At 38.4% G+C, this 13,853-nt stretch overlaps 1 protein-coding gene across 2 annotated transcripts in view; it reads right to left on the reverse strand.

The window, feature by feature from the left end:
- Positions 1-787: 787 nt before the first annotated feature.
- NAMPT (nicotinamide phosphoribosyltransferase) overlaps positions 788-13,853 on the reverse strand; it is a 30,206-nt gene continuing 17,140 nt past the window's right edge. The window contains exons 7-12 of one of the 2 annotated variants that reach the window (XM_027459200.3): positions 12,820-13,045; positions 11,474-11,593; positions 8,593-8,610; positions 5,674-5,814; positions 5,404-5,538; positions 788-2,901 (exon numbers count right to left, since the gene is read on the reverse strand). In XM_027459200.3, the coding sequence (XP_027315001.1) occupies positions 2,788-2,901; positions 5,404-5,538; positions 5,674-5,814; positions 8,593-8,610; positions 11,474-11,593; positions 12,820-13,045 (754 nt within the window). In that variant the 3' untranslated portion in view covers positions 788-2,787. The remainder of the gene's footprint in view (positions 2,902-5,403; positions 5,539-5,673; positions 5,815-8,592; positions 8,611-11,473; positions 11,594-12,819; positions 13,046-13,853) is intronic. The other variant, XM_027459202.3, reaches the window with a different exon arrangement.

The following is a 13,853-nucleotide window of genomic DNA, read 5'->3' on the forward strand; positions in this document are numbered from 1 at the left end:
CCATGTGTATTACATACTGGTATTTGATGCCAAATACATTAAAATTACTTTAACAGAGGATTTAAGTGAGGAATACTTATTCTTCACTAAACAGTTTAAGAAGGAATGTAAAAACCTACACAAAAAAAATGTTTAAACGTTGTTTTGACTTTGGCAAACCGAACAGTTAAATACTCTTCTGTTCTCTCCTCAGGTCTTTCAAAGTATGAAAAAAGCATCTTTTCATAATCATGCAGCTTAAGAAAAAATAGTTTTATAAAATCCGTTTCTTATGCTAAATATGGTTACAAATAAGTGTATTAACACAAAACTCCCAATTCCTATTTTTAAATACAAATACTGTGTTATATTATGAAATGGGGATAATTAAAATATATCAATGACTACAAATCTAGTAAATTAAAGCAAACTTAAACATGCTGTTTGCTTTTATGTGGAAGAATCAGGATACTGTATGGTTCAAGCACTGTAGTAAGTTTTATCAACTCCTTGATGCCCAGAACATCAAACTGCCAAACACAAAGACATGTATTCAGGTGTGAATAGCACCAGGTGTTCTGCCTCCCTCCTCCCCCTTTAAAAAGATATTAGCATTTATTAAAATGAGTGACGTGACAACCTTCTGAGTGACATGCACAGGTAGAAAATCTGCTTTAAGTCTCCAGCTAACACGCTAAGTTTTAGAGAACACTGAACAACTACTGATGCATTTCTTTGTTACACAAGAAAACAGTGCTTCCACAGCATATCCTCACTGTTCAAGTACAAAAATATCAGTTATGGGTAGTTAATAGTTATCAAAATTTTTATTGGTACAGAATGAAAGCAGCATTTACTCTTATTTTTTAAACCGTACATCATAAAATTCCCTAGTACATATCTGGAGGAGTAAAATAGGCTCTGTACTATTTACCTGCTATTGATCCTAAGTCCAGATTTAAATTCTTTCTTGGCCAAATACAAACAATATCATTAATAGCAAAGGGAAGGCAGTTCCTCAGTGTGAAAGGTCAGCATTTAAAGTTTTACTAAAGCACTATTTTTGAAACAAGACATCACTTAAATGTATAATTACGTACACTAAGAGTGGAAAACAAGTTTTTATTAACAAGAACTACTGAGACTGGGCATAAATGTCTTAACCACAAACCCTGGAAATATTGTGAATGCTTTGATGTGGTCCTTGGTGACAGAATAAAAACAATGAAGTATGGCTTTTCAATCTTCCTTTAAAAGCATATTTTGTATAATTTTTGTAGGCTTAAGTGATTTTAGAGGACCCCTAACATTTTCCTGTAACATCATTTTCTAATTAGAAGCATTAATTACATCAGTATATTAAGTCATTGTCTGACAGTTGATCATAAACAAAATACAGAAACCATTTGTTTTTGCTTTTTTTTTTCTTTAAATAAGGGAGGTATTCCTTTTCTAGTGAGAGCCATCCTACAGTACTACCAAACATTTCAGAGGTTACTACATAGCTTCTCAAATAAAATCCTCAACAGTTTTGTCTTCTAGCAGATATTCAAATCAAGCATATACAGAGAGCAAGTACAATCAAGTGCATACAGTTCAAAACTCTCTCTGAAACCTTGTTTTTACAATTACCCTCTGCAAAATAAAAGCCCCTCCTCGCCCCAGTGAGACAGGGGAGAAGGGGAAACAGGTCTGCCATTCATGTAGGAGTTTGGCTAGCATAAAGTTTTATTAAAGTTGTTAACAAAAATAGTTAAACTTTTTTTTTTTTTTTTTTTACAATTTAACATCCAGTCTGACAAAAGGCAAATCAATGAAAAAAATACAAAAAAGTAAAAAAGTGCACTACCGAGTCCAGTATTTTGCTTTAAAGTCATGTCACTTACAGTATATGAAAAATAAACCCAGAAGTGTAATTACTTTAAAATACACCGCTTCCATATTTCAGTATTTTACACATATATTCTATAGTGGAAGAGGAGATCTCTTAAAAACTTTACTCTTAAAATATTGAGGTGCATGTGCCAAGTGGGATAGACTTGGCAAGTTAAGTTGCAGTAGAGAATCCTTTCAAATTTGGCATTCCGTTTATACACCTTACCATGCCAGCAAGGTCTGTAGTACCTAAACCTTCTAGTAAGAACAGTAATTTTCTTTAATGTAGATTAACTAAATACAGACAACTACAAGAAACGGTGAGGTCAGCAATTCTATGGGATCTTAAGGAGATACAAGTCCTGATTTAGTCGTCAAATGGTACAATGTCACAACAAACTTTAAGGCCATGTTTTATTTGCTGATTAATGGACAAAAGGCAATGGATTCTCCCCCCCACCAAATATTTTCTTGAAAGTCTGTGCTCATAAAAATCATGAAAAGTTGGAAAGACTTAATTATTGAAACTTTAAATATATTTTACACAATCTTGTTTGTACAAAAATACAAGTTAAATATAAACATAAAGCAATCATGATAATTTTATGTAAATCCATTTTGTGATATTCTGTTATATATAAAAAAGTTTCTCAGCTCTGTCTCATTTGTGAAAAGATCAATACCAGATTGAGTCACTACTGGCAAAGGGCCCTAAAAAGCACACTTTAGCATTAAATACGTTTTACATTGTAAGTACCATTTCCTGATTTCATCTTTTCTAAAGACTGGCAAAAGATAGGGCAGTATGTCCATAAACCAACAAATAATTTGGCTACAATGTCATAAAACACAAACACACAAATCTGTACAGTAAACCCAGTAGCTATGCAGTACATACTTGTTACACACACATACACGGACAAGGAATGAAACTTAGTGAGACGCCATTTCTAGTTCACTGTTCTTCAGCCTGGCATTTTGTCTTACTTCATCAAATGAATACGACTTCGTTACCTTTCCGTTCTTAAATACTGTATGAAGGAGGTCCTGCAAGAAACACCACTGTTTTAGCAAGATTCGTTTGCCAAATGAACAAACAACACAGATTACACAAGCTACATATAAACTTAAAAGCAAGACTGATGAAACGAGAGTTTTTGACTGTCAACATACTACATCTTTTCAGCTCTGTCTGGTAACTTTCCCTAAAAGTGAGACAGAAGAAAGGATTTAGTCCATCCTGTGCACAGACAGAAGTTTTGTGCTGAGAAGTCCCTGAAGTAAGTTGTCCACATCAGGCCACAGACAAAAAAAATAAATCCATAAGCTAAATATATCCCACTAGACCAGCTAGTTGGAAAGGAGACAACCAACCAAATTTTAAGTACAATTAAATTAGAGATGTTTAGATTAAATCTTATTTTTCTCTACACCAATTACGGGGGAAAAAAAAAACCACACAACTCTTTTTCATGCAAAATGGACCATTAGGAAAATCTATAAAAATGTATTAAGAAGTGCTCACAAGTAGCACAGTGAAAGGGCAATACACATAGCTTTGCACAGAAAAGTTAGCACAAAAGCAATGTTGGACAGCTGCTTTCCCTGGTGACCTATTGACCCATGGCTTTAGGGAATCGGGGCCCACAAAGGAACATATCTCCCCACCATTTCCCAGAGTTCCAAAGAACCTGTACCACATATAAAACCTCCTCTAACATCCCACTACAGAAAACTACTTTATGAATTCTTTCCCCTGTCAAAAATGAAGGGACCACACATCAAGTTAATTCAGACCCCAAGGGATGTGACTGAGTTGTTTGGAAGACCTTCTTACCACTAACTCCCATTTGTGTGTACATATACCCCCCCACAAATATATTTATAGATATATATGAATGTGCATCACAAACAGATACATGCATATGTGTATACACAACTCTGAAAGTACACAGAATGGTTTGGGTTGGATGGGACCTTAAAGATCACCCAGTTCCAACCCCCTGCCATGGGCAGGGACACCTCTCACCAGACCAGGCTGCCCAAAGCCCCATCCAGCCTGGCCTTGGACGCTTACAGGGATGGGGCATCCACAGCTTCTCTGGGCAACTTGTTTTAGTGTCTTGCCACCCTCATAGTATAGGATTTCTTCCTTATATCTAATCTAAATCTACCCTATTTCTGTTTAAAGTAGTTATGCCTCGCCCTATTATTACACTCCCAGTTGGAGTCTTTTTTTTTGTTCTTAGGTCTTTGCATCAAGAGCACGTTATCTACAGAGTATATAACTGTTTGTCTTCTATGTTTAAATTTCTCAGAGATCTCACTTTTATGCTTAAACAGCATGCCTGGAAACATCCCTCTGCCTTGTAGCACAGAAATGTCCCTGTACGTACCAGAAAACTCAATTTTCCAGCTTTTAATGACTGAAGTGCAATTTGATAACGTGTTTACTTTCAGTACTCTTAATTCAGGAAGAGACTCAACATACAGTTCAGCATTCTGTTGCCAGTTCACTGAATACTTCAGATCTCCATCTGAAAAGCTGAGATTGGCCTAAAGATTGCACTTATTTTACTGAAATAGCACTTAATTTTGTGATTGTAAAGACTTAACAAGGGAACAGACTTTGTAGACTAATTTACATCTTGAAACTACTCCAGGTAGAGCATTACCACCTGAAGGAACTATTTACAAATCTCAATGCGAAAGTAGAAACAGGTTTAGTTAAGCCTGTCCACCTCCCTCCTCCTCAAGCTACTATTCAAATATATGACTCATACAAAAGTACTTTGTTAACATTTTCTCATAGAATATTCCAAGTAGAAAGGGACTCACAGGGGTCCAACTCCCAGCTTCACACAGGACCACCCAAAAATCAGACCAAGCGTCGTGTCTGAGAGCATTATCCAAACACGTCTTGAACTCTGTCAGGCTCGGTGCCATGCCCACTGCCCTGGGGAGCCTGTCCCAGTGCCCGACCACCCTCTGGGTGCAGAACCTTTCCCTAAGCCCCAGCCTGACCCTCCCCTGTCCCAGCTCCATGCCGTTCCCTCGGGTCCTGTCGCTGTCCCCAGAGAGCAGAGCTCAGCGCCTGCCCCTCCGCTCCCCTTGTGAGGGAGCTGCAGGCCGCCATGAGGCCTCCCCTCAGCCTGCTCTGCTCGGGGCTGAGCAAACCAAGGGACCTCAGCTGCTCCTTGTACATCTTGCCCTCTAGATCTTTAACCATTTTTGTTGCTCTCCTTTGGACACTCATAGTTTTTATGTCCTGCTACATTATGAGACACTAGTTTTGTGAAAAATAAGCATCAGTCTCTTATTTCTAAACACAAACAAAATAGAGTGAGCTAGTTTTCAAGCCTGAACATTCTACTAACATCCTAGCACTCTATTGTTACCAAATTTGGCACTGGGGACACTTCTGAAGTAGTGAGACAGGAGATGAACAAAAAGACAATTGGAAACAAGGTGTGAAATTAAGTTACAACCTGTCTTCTGTCAGTCAATTTTTGCATGAGGAATGATGTAATAAATCTTGACAATTCATACCTGTCCATACTCTTCAAGATCTCCCTTGCCTTCTTCAAGTGTCACATAATCTCCAGCGGGTGTCCTATGCAAAGACAGTCGGCCTTTCTTTGACCGTTTGTTTGGATCGGCTACTGGATCCTTGAAGACATTTACCTAAAATGAAAGGAACATCGGACTTTGTCAGACTTGTGTACCTTATGCTGATGGTGGTAATGTAACAGGAAACATGAAACAGTTTTCAAGAGGCCTCTACTGACAGCATAATGATAGATGTAGTAAGAGACATACCCCAAGACCGTTGGTCACCACGTAGCTACATTTGAAGGAACAGTTTAAGAGATCTCTGGTTAGTTTCTGCAACAACGCTCCGCCAGATCCAAAGGCGATATTCTCAATACTCCATTTATTCTTCTTCATTCCTTCCACAATCTAATAATAAAAAGAAAACTATGATGGAACATGCTTTTAGACCACGCCATTTTTTTCCATAAAATATACTACTACTTAAACAAGATGCTTTTACAGACAATTAAACCAACTAACATTCAGTTTCCAGGAGATATATGTAACAAGGCTGCCAATACTTGGCATACTGTTTGTGTTTTTCATTGCGATTACAGCACAGGATAATTATAGAAAGTTTTTGCTGAAAAACTATTACAATGCTGGCACATATCCTTTCCAAACTAGGGTAGCACAGCAATACAATGCCCAGACAATTAGAGAAAACAAAAGACTTCATGGGAGTTATTTCAGAGCCTTCTGATTTTTCAGAAATATGGGCAGTCCTCAAAGCATAGCTTGTGTCCTGAAACAAAGCAATCATCTTGCTCATCAACTCCAGAAAGATATTACCCGCTTTGACCAATGACTTCAGCAGAGCAGTTCTGAAAAAATATCACATCTAGAATTAAGATTGGCAATTTAGAGGATGGGAAATGGAAATACATAAAGTTGCTTAAAATGTTTGCCTTGGCATCTTCTCAAGCAGATACAGATTAACGTGAACTGCATGGGTATCAACAGTCAATTTAAAACTTACCACAGCACTCCCATCCTCCTCACCACACTCTATCCACACAAACATAGCATCCTCTAGCTTGGAGTCATGGGTGCTAGCTTAGTCATGCTCATAAGCAAGCAAGATTTGTTTCCCTGACCTGTCATCCCTATTGCAGACTGAAAAGGTGGCTTTGACCCCAATAAGAGTGTTTGAACCCCTATCTCCTAAATATTTCAATAACAAAAGTGGGTGAGAAAACTTCAGAGGAGGTGAAATAGCAAAATCCCATCCATCCAGAAAAAGGAAGGTGAGGAGCAGAACGGAAGCACACAATCCACATGGAACAGTGCAGAGTTTCAGAAATCAGTGTCATGTGAAATGGGGTAATCTTTTTTGTCCTCCTGCAAAGGAAAACACTACGGTAGCACTTAACACGACTGTTCTAGGAGTTACTGATGTGAAGTCATTTCTTCAAAGGACAGCTAAGGCAAAATCAAACTTTTATATGAAGGGAAAAAAAAAAAGACCACTCCAATTTTAGACAATGGTAAATGGGTAGTTAATGTAAACAAAAATATATAGTAGTTTTCTTTTTATTTATCCATTTAGTCACATGTAGACTGCCTGTCTCAAGGATACTCTCAAAGTCTGAATGCCTGACAGAAGCCAGCCAACACGAAAGGTGGCCTGCAGAGCCATAATTTGAGGGTACAGGTGGCCTGCAGAGCCATAATTTGAGGGTACACCTCGAACAATTTCCCACTAGATTTTTAGCAGATTTTCCCAGTAGAGATATCATCAGCGAGTCTTCCTCATCCCTGAGTAACTACTTACTCAGCCTCATCGAACAAACCAAGCAAAAGCAATCTCTGGCTCCACCTCTGTGACTTTTCTTAGGGAAACCCTTGGGTTTCAGGACTATGTCCTGAACAAATACTGCCTCATTACGTGAAAATCCTGTGGATTTTTATAGTAGCCATTCCACCCTTTCAGACAGTGACCTTCTACAAAAGGAAGGTATGTTTTCAGGTGATTAAGTTCTGGAAGCAGTTTTAAAATGGGTATCCATGGAGGATAAGGGATTTAGTATCATCATGGTGCAAATGAGATTCTCCCTTAAGCACCTCAGAAGTTACTGAATGTGATAAAGGAAGGGTAAAAAAAGGGATTTTGAATACCCTTTCAACTATGAGACTCAATAAGACAGAAAGAAGCTAGCCTTGACTCCCGGACATGGCTCTGCTTATCTACACTGTCTTTTGAAAAGGGAGGTGTTGGTAAGCTCCACCTGGATTCTGAGCAAGTTCTGTCCAGACACTGACCAAGCCTGAAGTCAGGTAAACTGTTGGCCAAGCCTGAGCCAATATATTCTGCCCCACAACTTATCCAGTTTTATAGACAGGTCTGACACCGAATTCACTTGAATATGTCTGCAAGATTTAGGAAAACTACGTGGTATAAACAATACCCTGTGCCCATGCTTAGACTTCACATTCTTCAATACTTGGAGGATAACATATTCTACAGGTACAAGTATAACACAGCTGGGACGTGGCCGCTCAGCCCCTTTGCCTAGATAAGAAATGGGATCCCTCTTTCAGCTGGAAATCCTGATCTAATTTAGAGAGTTTGTTCATCTCATACTACAGGTACAACTTCTTACTTACCCCGGGTGAAGAACTTGCTTCTATCTTTCCATTCTCTATCAAGGAATTTCCTTAGACTGATCTTTGGCCAGTGAGGGGCAGAAGGGAAGGGAAATCTAAACTAAGCTGAAAGACAGTCCTGACTTCTACCAGTGACCCACGGCAGCGCCCCAGATTACAGCTTCCTCAGGTATGGAGAAGAGATGGCAAACAGAAGCAGTAATGGGGAAGAAGAAAAGCAGGAGATCCCAAACAACTAAATCCTCCAGAAGAAAAACAATGCAGAACAACTCATTGCCTCACACTCCCAAACTTATACAGAGAGCAGCTTCAGTGACAGGGTTTTGACTAGCTTGCCCTAACCATTATGAGCATGACTAATACATCAATTGTGACTCCAGGTTAGAGGATTTGTTTTTCTTTATAACCATTTAAAGACATCTGGAAATTGAATGTTCAAAGAAAATCCTTTGAAAGTGTAGTATATTGTGGAGTTAGCAGATTGGAATGATTTTTAAAAGTGAAAATGCTAGAAGAAAGTCAGAAAAGGTTCCTTACCTGTTCTACCAGCAATCCCTATTAAAACAAAGAATTTTAAAATCCAGTTTACACTCTGTTTTCTGTATTTTTCTTTCAGCTAGGTCTGATATTTAAATGAGACTCTTTGTCATTGCTCATTCTATGTTTTCCTATTGTACCAATTACCTTTCACCTGATCCATAACAACAGGTCGGTCTAAGGCTGATACGAAGTAATTAGAACAATCACTTGCATAGGTTTTAAGAGGGAAAAACAGATAGCCATGACAATGCATTCAAATTTGTTCATGTAAACTTCTTTATGAAAAAAAATGAAGAAACTTGGGTTTTGCTGACATAAAAGGAAAGAAATCCACGACATCTTAAACATGACCAAAATTAGGCTGCAAGCTCGTGGCCTTTTTGCTCCAAAAATAGTTGTTGCTGCCAAATGAGAAGTGTCTCTTTCTTCCTTTTCTGCTTCCCCCAACTCAGGACAACAGTTTGGTTTTACTCTTTTGTTGTACTGGTGGTTACTGGCCCCTTTCATGAGTCAATGTTGTTCATTAAAACAAAAGAAAATTGGTTTTGGCCAAGTTCATTCGCTGCTACATTTGTGGGCTAAATTTGTTTAATGACCAGAGCTGACATGAGGTGCAGAGCAAGATTACAGAATCAGAAAAGGATCAGAAGGCGGCCACTAAGCAGCAATGAGTTCTGTCAGCTCCGTAAGCCTTGAGGAACCGAATCCTCAACCCCCTTCTATATATTCCAGATAAGACTTTTCCTCATAATCAGCCACAGTTTGATTGAGAAAGATACATGAACAGGCAGATCATCTAAACAAAGAACTTCTCCTTCTGCCTCTTATCCTCTCCCATTAGCTACTAGAATTAATTTCCTGCTCTGTTTAGAGCTTGGAGTTCATTTTATCCTCTAACACAAATACTTGAACAATAGTTTTGTCATTTCCACAGAATGGCTGAAGTTGGAAAGGACCTCTGGAGGCCACCTGGCCCAACCCCCTGCTTGCCCTGGAGCAGGTTGCCCAGGACTACCTCACGTCCAGGCAGCTTTTGAAGATTTCCAAGGAGGAGAATTCACAACCTCCCTGGGCAGCCTGTGCCAGTGCTTAGTCACACAAACAGTACAAAAGTGCTGCTTGATGTTCTGGCAGAACCTCTTTTGTTTCAGTTTGTGCCCATTGCTTCTTGTCCTGGCACTGGCCACCATCAAAAACAGTCTGGCTTCATCGTCTTTGCCCTCTCCCTTCAGGTATTTATAGACATTGCTGAGATCCCCCTGAGGGATCCGTCCTCTTCTGCAGGCTGAACAAGCTTTCTCAGCTTCTCCTCATAGGAGAGGTGCTCTGCTCCCTTCAGTATCTTTGTGGCCCACTGTTTGAGTACAATCAATACTACATGAGCTTGCCTCTACAAATTTTGCCAGGTGTAACCTACAAAGTGAAGTTTTTGAGTTCCTTACAGAAAAGGATTACTGTTCCCATTTTTTTCCTGTCACAGACACAGGAAAATCTCTACAAGTACATATTTTGCCTAACACAGGCATCAAGTCACGCTTAAATCCTGTTTAACAGTCATTGAGAAGTTATTAATAAGTCTCTTCCCTTAGTATCTAACCATAAGACTTCCTTTCTAGTTATTAACCTCTCATGCTTGTGTTTCATTAAGCTTATTAGCACAAATTATTCTCAAAAAGCCACAGGAAGAAAACAAATTTGCTTCAAAGGCTATAGGAACAAAACTACGGTGCGTAACTGCAGTACAGCTGGCACATCAGGAAACAATGTCAGTATTAACTGCTCTCTAAGGATGTGAGTGACAAACATCTTTGGAATTCTGTGGTTGAGCTTAACATGATGTGCCCATGTTAAATATGCAGATAGTTTCACGCCAGTGAGAAAATAAGCTTGCTATCCTCTCTTACCTAATTTGAGAAGCAGCAAAAGTCAACTTTGTTAAGAAGAGTCTAAAGGTGTGCCAGCCTCGGAAGCTAGGACAAGGTTCAATAAAATCCAGTGAAATTCATCTGAAGTTTATCCAACTTATTTCTGGTTTGGAACTCCAGTACAGTTAATGATGAAGGACCCAGGACAAGCCTGACAAAATCAAGTCCTCCTCCCCCTCATCATCTGCAGCCTATACCTTTATAACTGCATTATATTAGTATCTCTATCTAGCAAACAGTGGTCAATCTGTAACTAGTTTCTAGCACACAGCATCCACTGAAGAACTATTTTTTTTTGATCTTACTGAAATTGCCCTTTTTGTATTATTACTAAGAATTTGTGTATTTACCAGACTCAAACATCAGTGGTGCAACATAGTCCAATTTGATTCAGACCACAGACCTGTAATTCACAATTTCTGGGGCTTTCAACAATCTTTATTCCATTAGCTGCCAAATCAGTAGACTCCTTACCTCCATTATGTTCATTTTTAAATGGTCACCTTCACAAAACACACCTTCAAAATCTGAGTGCAAGCACTCTTCAGAACATACATAACTGATGAGCTAAACCAGTTAATTACTACTATTGCTACAGCACAGCAGTCATGCAGTGTGCTTTAGGTATCAATGAAAGGACCAAATACTGCCAGGTTTTGATTTGAATTAGGCTTGACAAGCAGGATAAAAGCAAACAAAGGGATAGACAGTGGGAGTAGAACGGTTACGACAGTAAGATTAGGATATGCCTCTTAGTTTTTTATGCATCTTAATAACTCCCTGTGGGCTTTTAATGAATGCATTTTATGCGTTAGGGTATCATTGCCAGTGTCTAGGATGAAGGGCAGGGTGGGGTCAGTACAGAAGCTGCAACACCTGACTAGTCATAACAGATTCCAGATGAAACAGCAATATAACCAGCGTCACCCTTATACACGAACAGGATCTCCTACCTCTTGCAACGTGTTGATATCCACACCATCCCCTTGAATAACTCTGAGATAGGGTGGCAGCAGTTTGTAGCCTTTAGAGTTCTCTGTAATGGGAAACTTCTTCCCTAAGATCTCCAAGACCTATGGGAAGGAGAAGGGAAATAGCTCAAAATAAAAATAAAAATCTGCCATTCCAGTAAAGAAACCAATTTCCACATTTGATTCATGCTAAAAACAAACCATAACAAACCAAACAAATAAAAAAAAAAAAAACAAAACCCAAGCACAAATTCATGAGTATGCCCATGTATCCTGCTCTAAATATATCCCTGTAGATATACAAACAAAAAGCATGCCAGCCATTGTAGCAAAAGGTGTTAGATTAAAGCAGTCACAGAATATGTAGCCTTTATGCATTTGTACCCAAAAGCTATCAGATCCATGCTGCCCTCCTTTCTCTCTTCAGTTGTGTCATTTATTGCTATTCATGAGTCAGCTGAATATTCTGCTCTTCCTTTGACCTCCATTAAGATAGTGAATGAGGCTTTCAGTTTTCTAAGATTCTGTTAGCCATCAATAATTAAAATTAAACTCTCCAGATGGGATTTTTCTTATCAGCTCTGAGAAAGATTATTCAAAGTTCCTATTTGTTATGTCATTTGCCCCAAAGGGAAAAAAAAAAGTGTTCAAAGCTATATGGATCTGATAGACTACCAACATACCTAAAATCTCCCCTACTTTCTTATTAAAACAGTATTGAGAGCTCCTCAAATTCAGAAGGTAACAACAACTTTTGTTGTAAAATCGCAACAATCATCATTCTCTCTCTACAGCTAGAAGGCAAGAAATACTTTTCAACTTAAAGGTCATGTCACTGACTTAAACGGAAGTGTTACAAAAGGGAGAAGAGCACTAAATATGTATTTGTAGCATAAAATAGCAAAATTACATTAATACAGGACTCCAAGATACCTAATCTTGGAGGTAAAATGTCTTACTTGCCTAGCATTTATCAATACTCAAGTTTTTTCTCCCTTTTATTTGGTACTAAGTGACGAAATACTTCTTTATAGAATCATTCCAGCATCATTAGTCCATCAAAACTGGTAACTCTTGTAAAGGCTTCAAGGAACGGTATGCAAGAATGGTTTTGAAGAAAACAATAAAAACATTCAGATTGCAAAACAGTTGCCATATCTACATTTAAATAAGGTAAACATTTAGATTTTTCATAGATAAAAAAAATCCAAAGCATAATAAACATACTAAGTTAGAATATTTTTTTCCTATGTTTACTGGCCTGTCATTACAAAACAAAAAATTGTCCTTCCCAATCACGTATACAAATGACTTCAAGAAAACATTACCTTTAAAACAGTGTCAAGAGGATTCCCAGAATCTGGTCTAATAATAAGTGGCGCCTCTGGACTTCGGGCTTCAATTATATGCCTTAAGTCATCACCCCATATTTTTTCACAAGCATTGTAAATGTCGTAGCTGTCGCTAACCACAGATACAGGCACTGAAGAAAACTGTGTTACTATGTGTTCAAAAGCATCTTTTTCGTGATCTTTCCCCCAAGCCGTTATAGTACTGTGAAGTCAATTGAAAAATACGTATTAGAGGAGCATTTGCATTAAATCACACATCCTCACATCCTGTACTTTCTACAAGAAATAATTCAGGATAACGATAGGCAATGTGATTACAGGAGAGCACAAACTATGTGTTTATCAGCTCTGTGCTACACTGATAGTAAATGCATTAACAGCAACCTGGATTCATCTTTGCAACTCAAACACTGGGCACATGAAACTTCTTTCACGTTACTTTTTAAAAAAAAAAAAATATCAAAAAAAACCTTTTGTTAGAGTTTCTCTTAAATTTGACATTCAGACGATTAGGGAACTACAAATTCAAGAACAGACCATCTGCTCTGGCAACCTCAGACCATAAAAAGGGAAGTTGAGAACTAGCAGCATAAATAAGAAAAAAACTTAAACAGAAAATTTATTTGCCTTTTTTGTATAATGATTTAAAGCCATTAAGCTCACTGATACAAAGGTTCTTCTACAGGAACCTCAGAGCATTACCCTTGGTACAAGGGTACAGGCAAGCATATCAAACAGACTTGTTCTTAGAGGTACTAGGTTACTGAATGCCAGCTGATCTGCAGCAGCTGCCTGTACGTGGCTGTTGTAGAGCAGCAGACATAACTTTCATCAATAACTTGTGTGTGAACACTAAATGCACGCATACCAAGTGTAGGTGTGCAGTAAGAGCTAGTGTGCATTGAATTTGTACCATAAAATACTAGCATTGACTTTGTACATGAGCCCAATCTTCATGGTAATGAAGATTCAAAAAATTCTTTTCCAGGAGGTTGGGGCACTCACAGGAA

This window comes from Anas platyrhynchos, chromosome 1, assembly GCF_047663525.1.
Source record: "Anas platyrhynchos isolate ZD024472 breed Pekin duck chromosome 1, IASCAAS_PekinDuck_T2T, whole genome shotgun sequence".
In the NCBI taxonomy this organism is placed as follows: domain Eukaryota; kingdom Metazoa; phylum Chordata; class Aves; order Anseriformes; family Anatidae; genus Anas; species Anas platyrhynchos.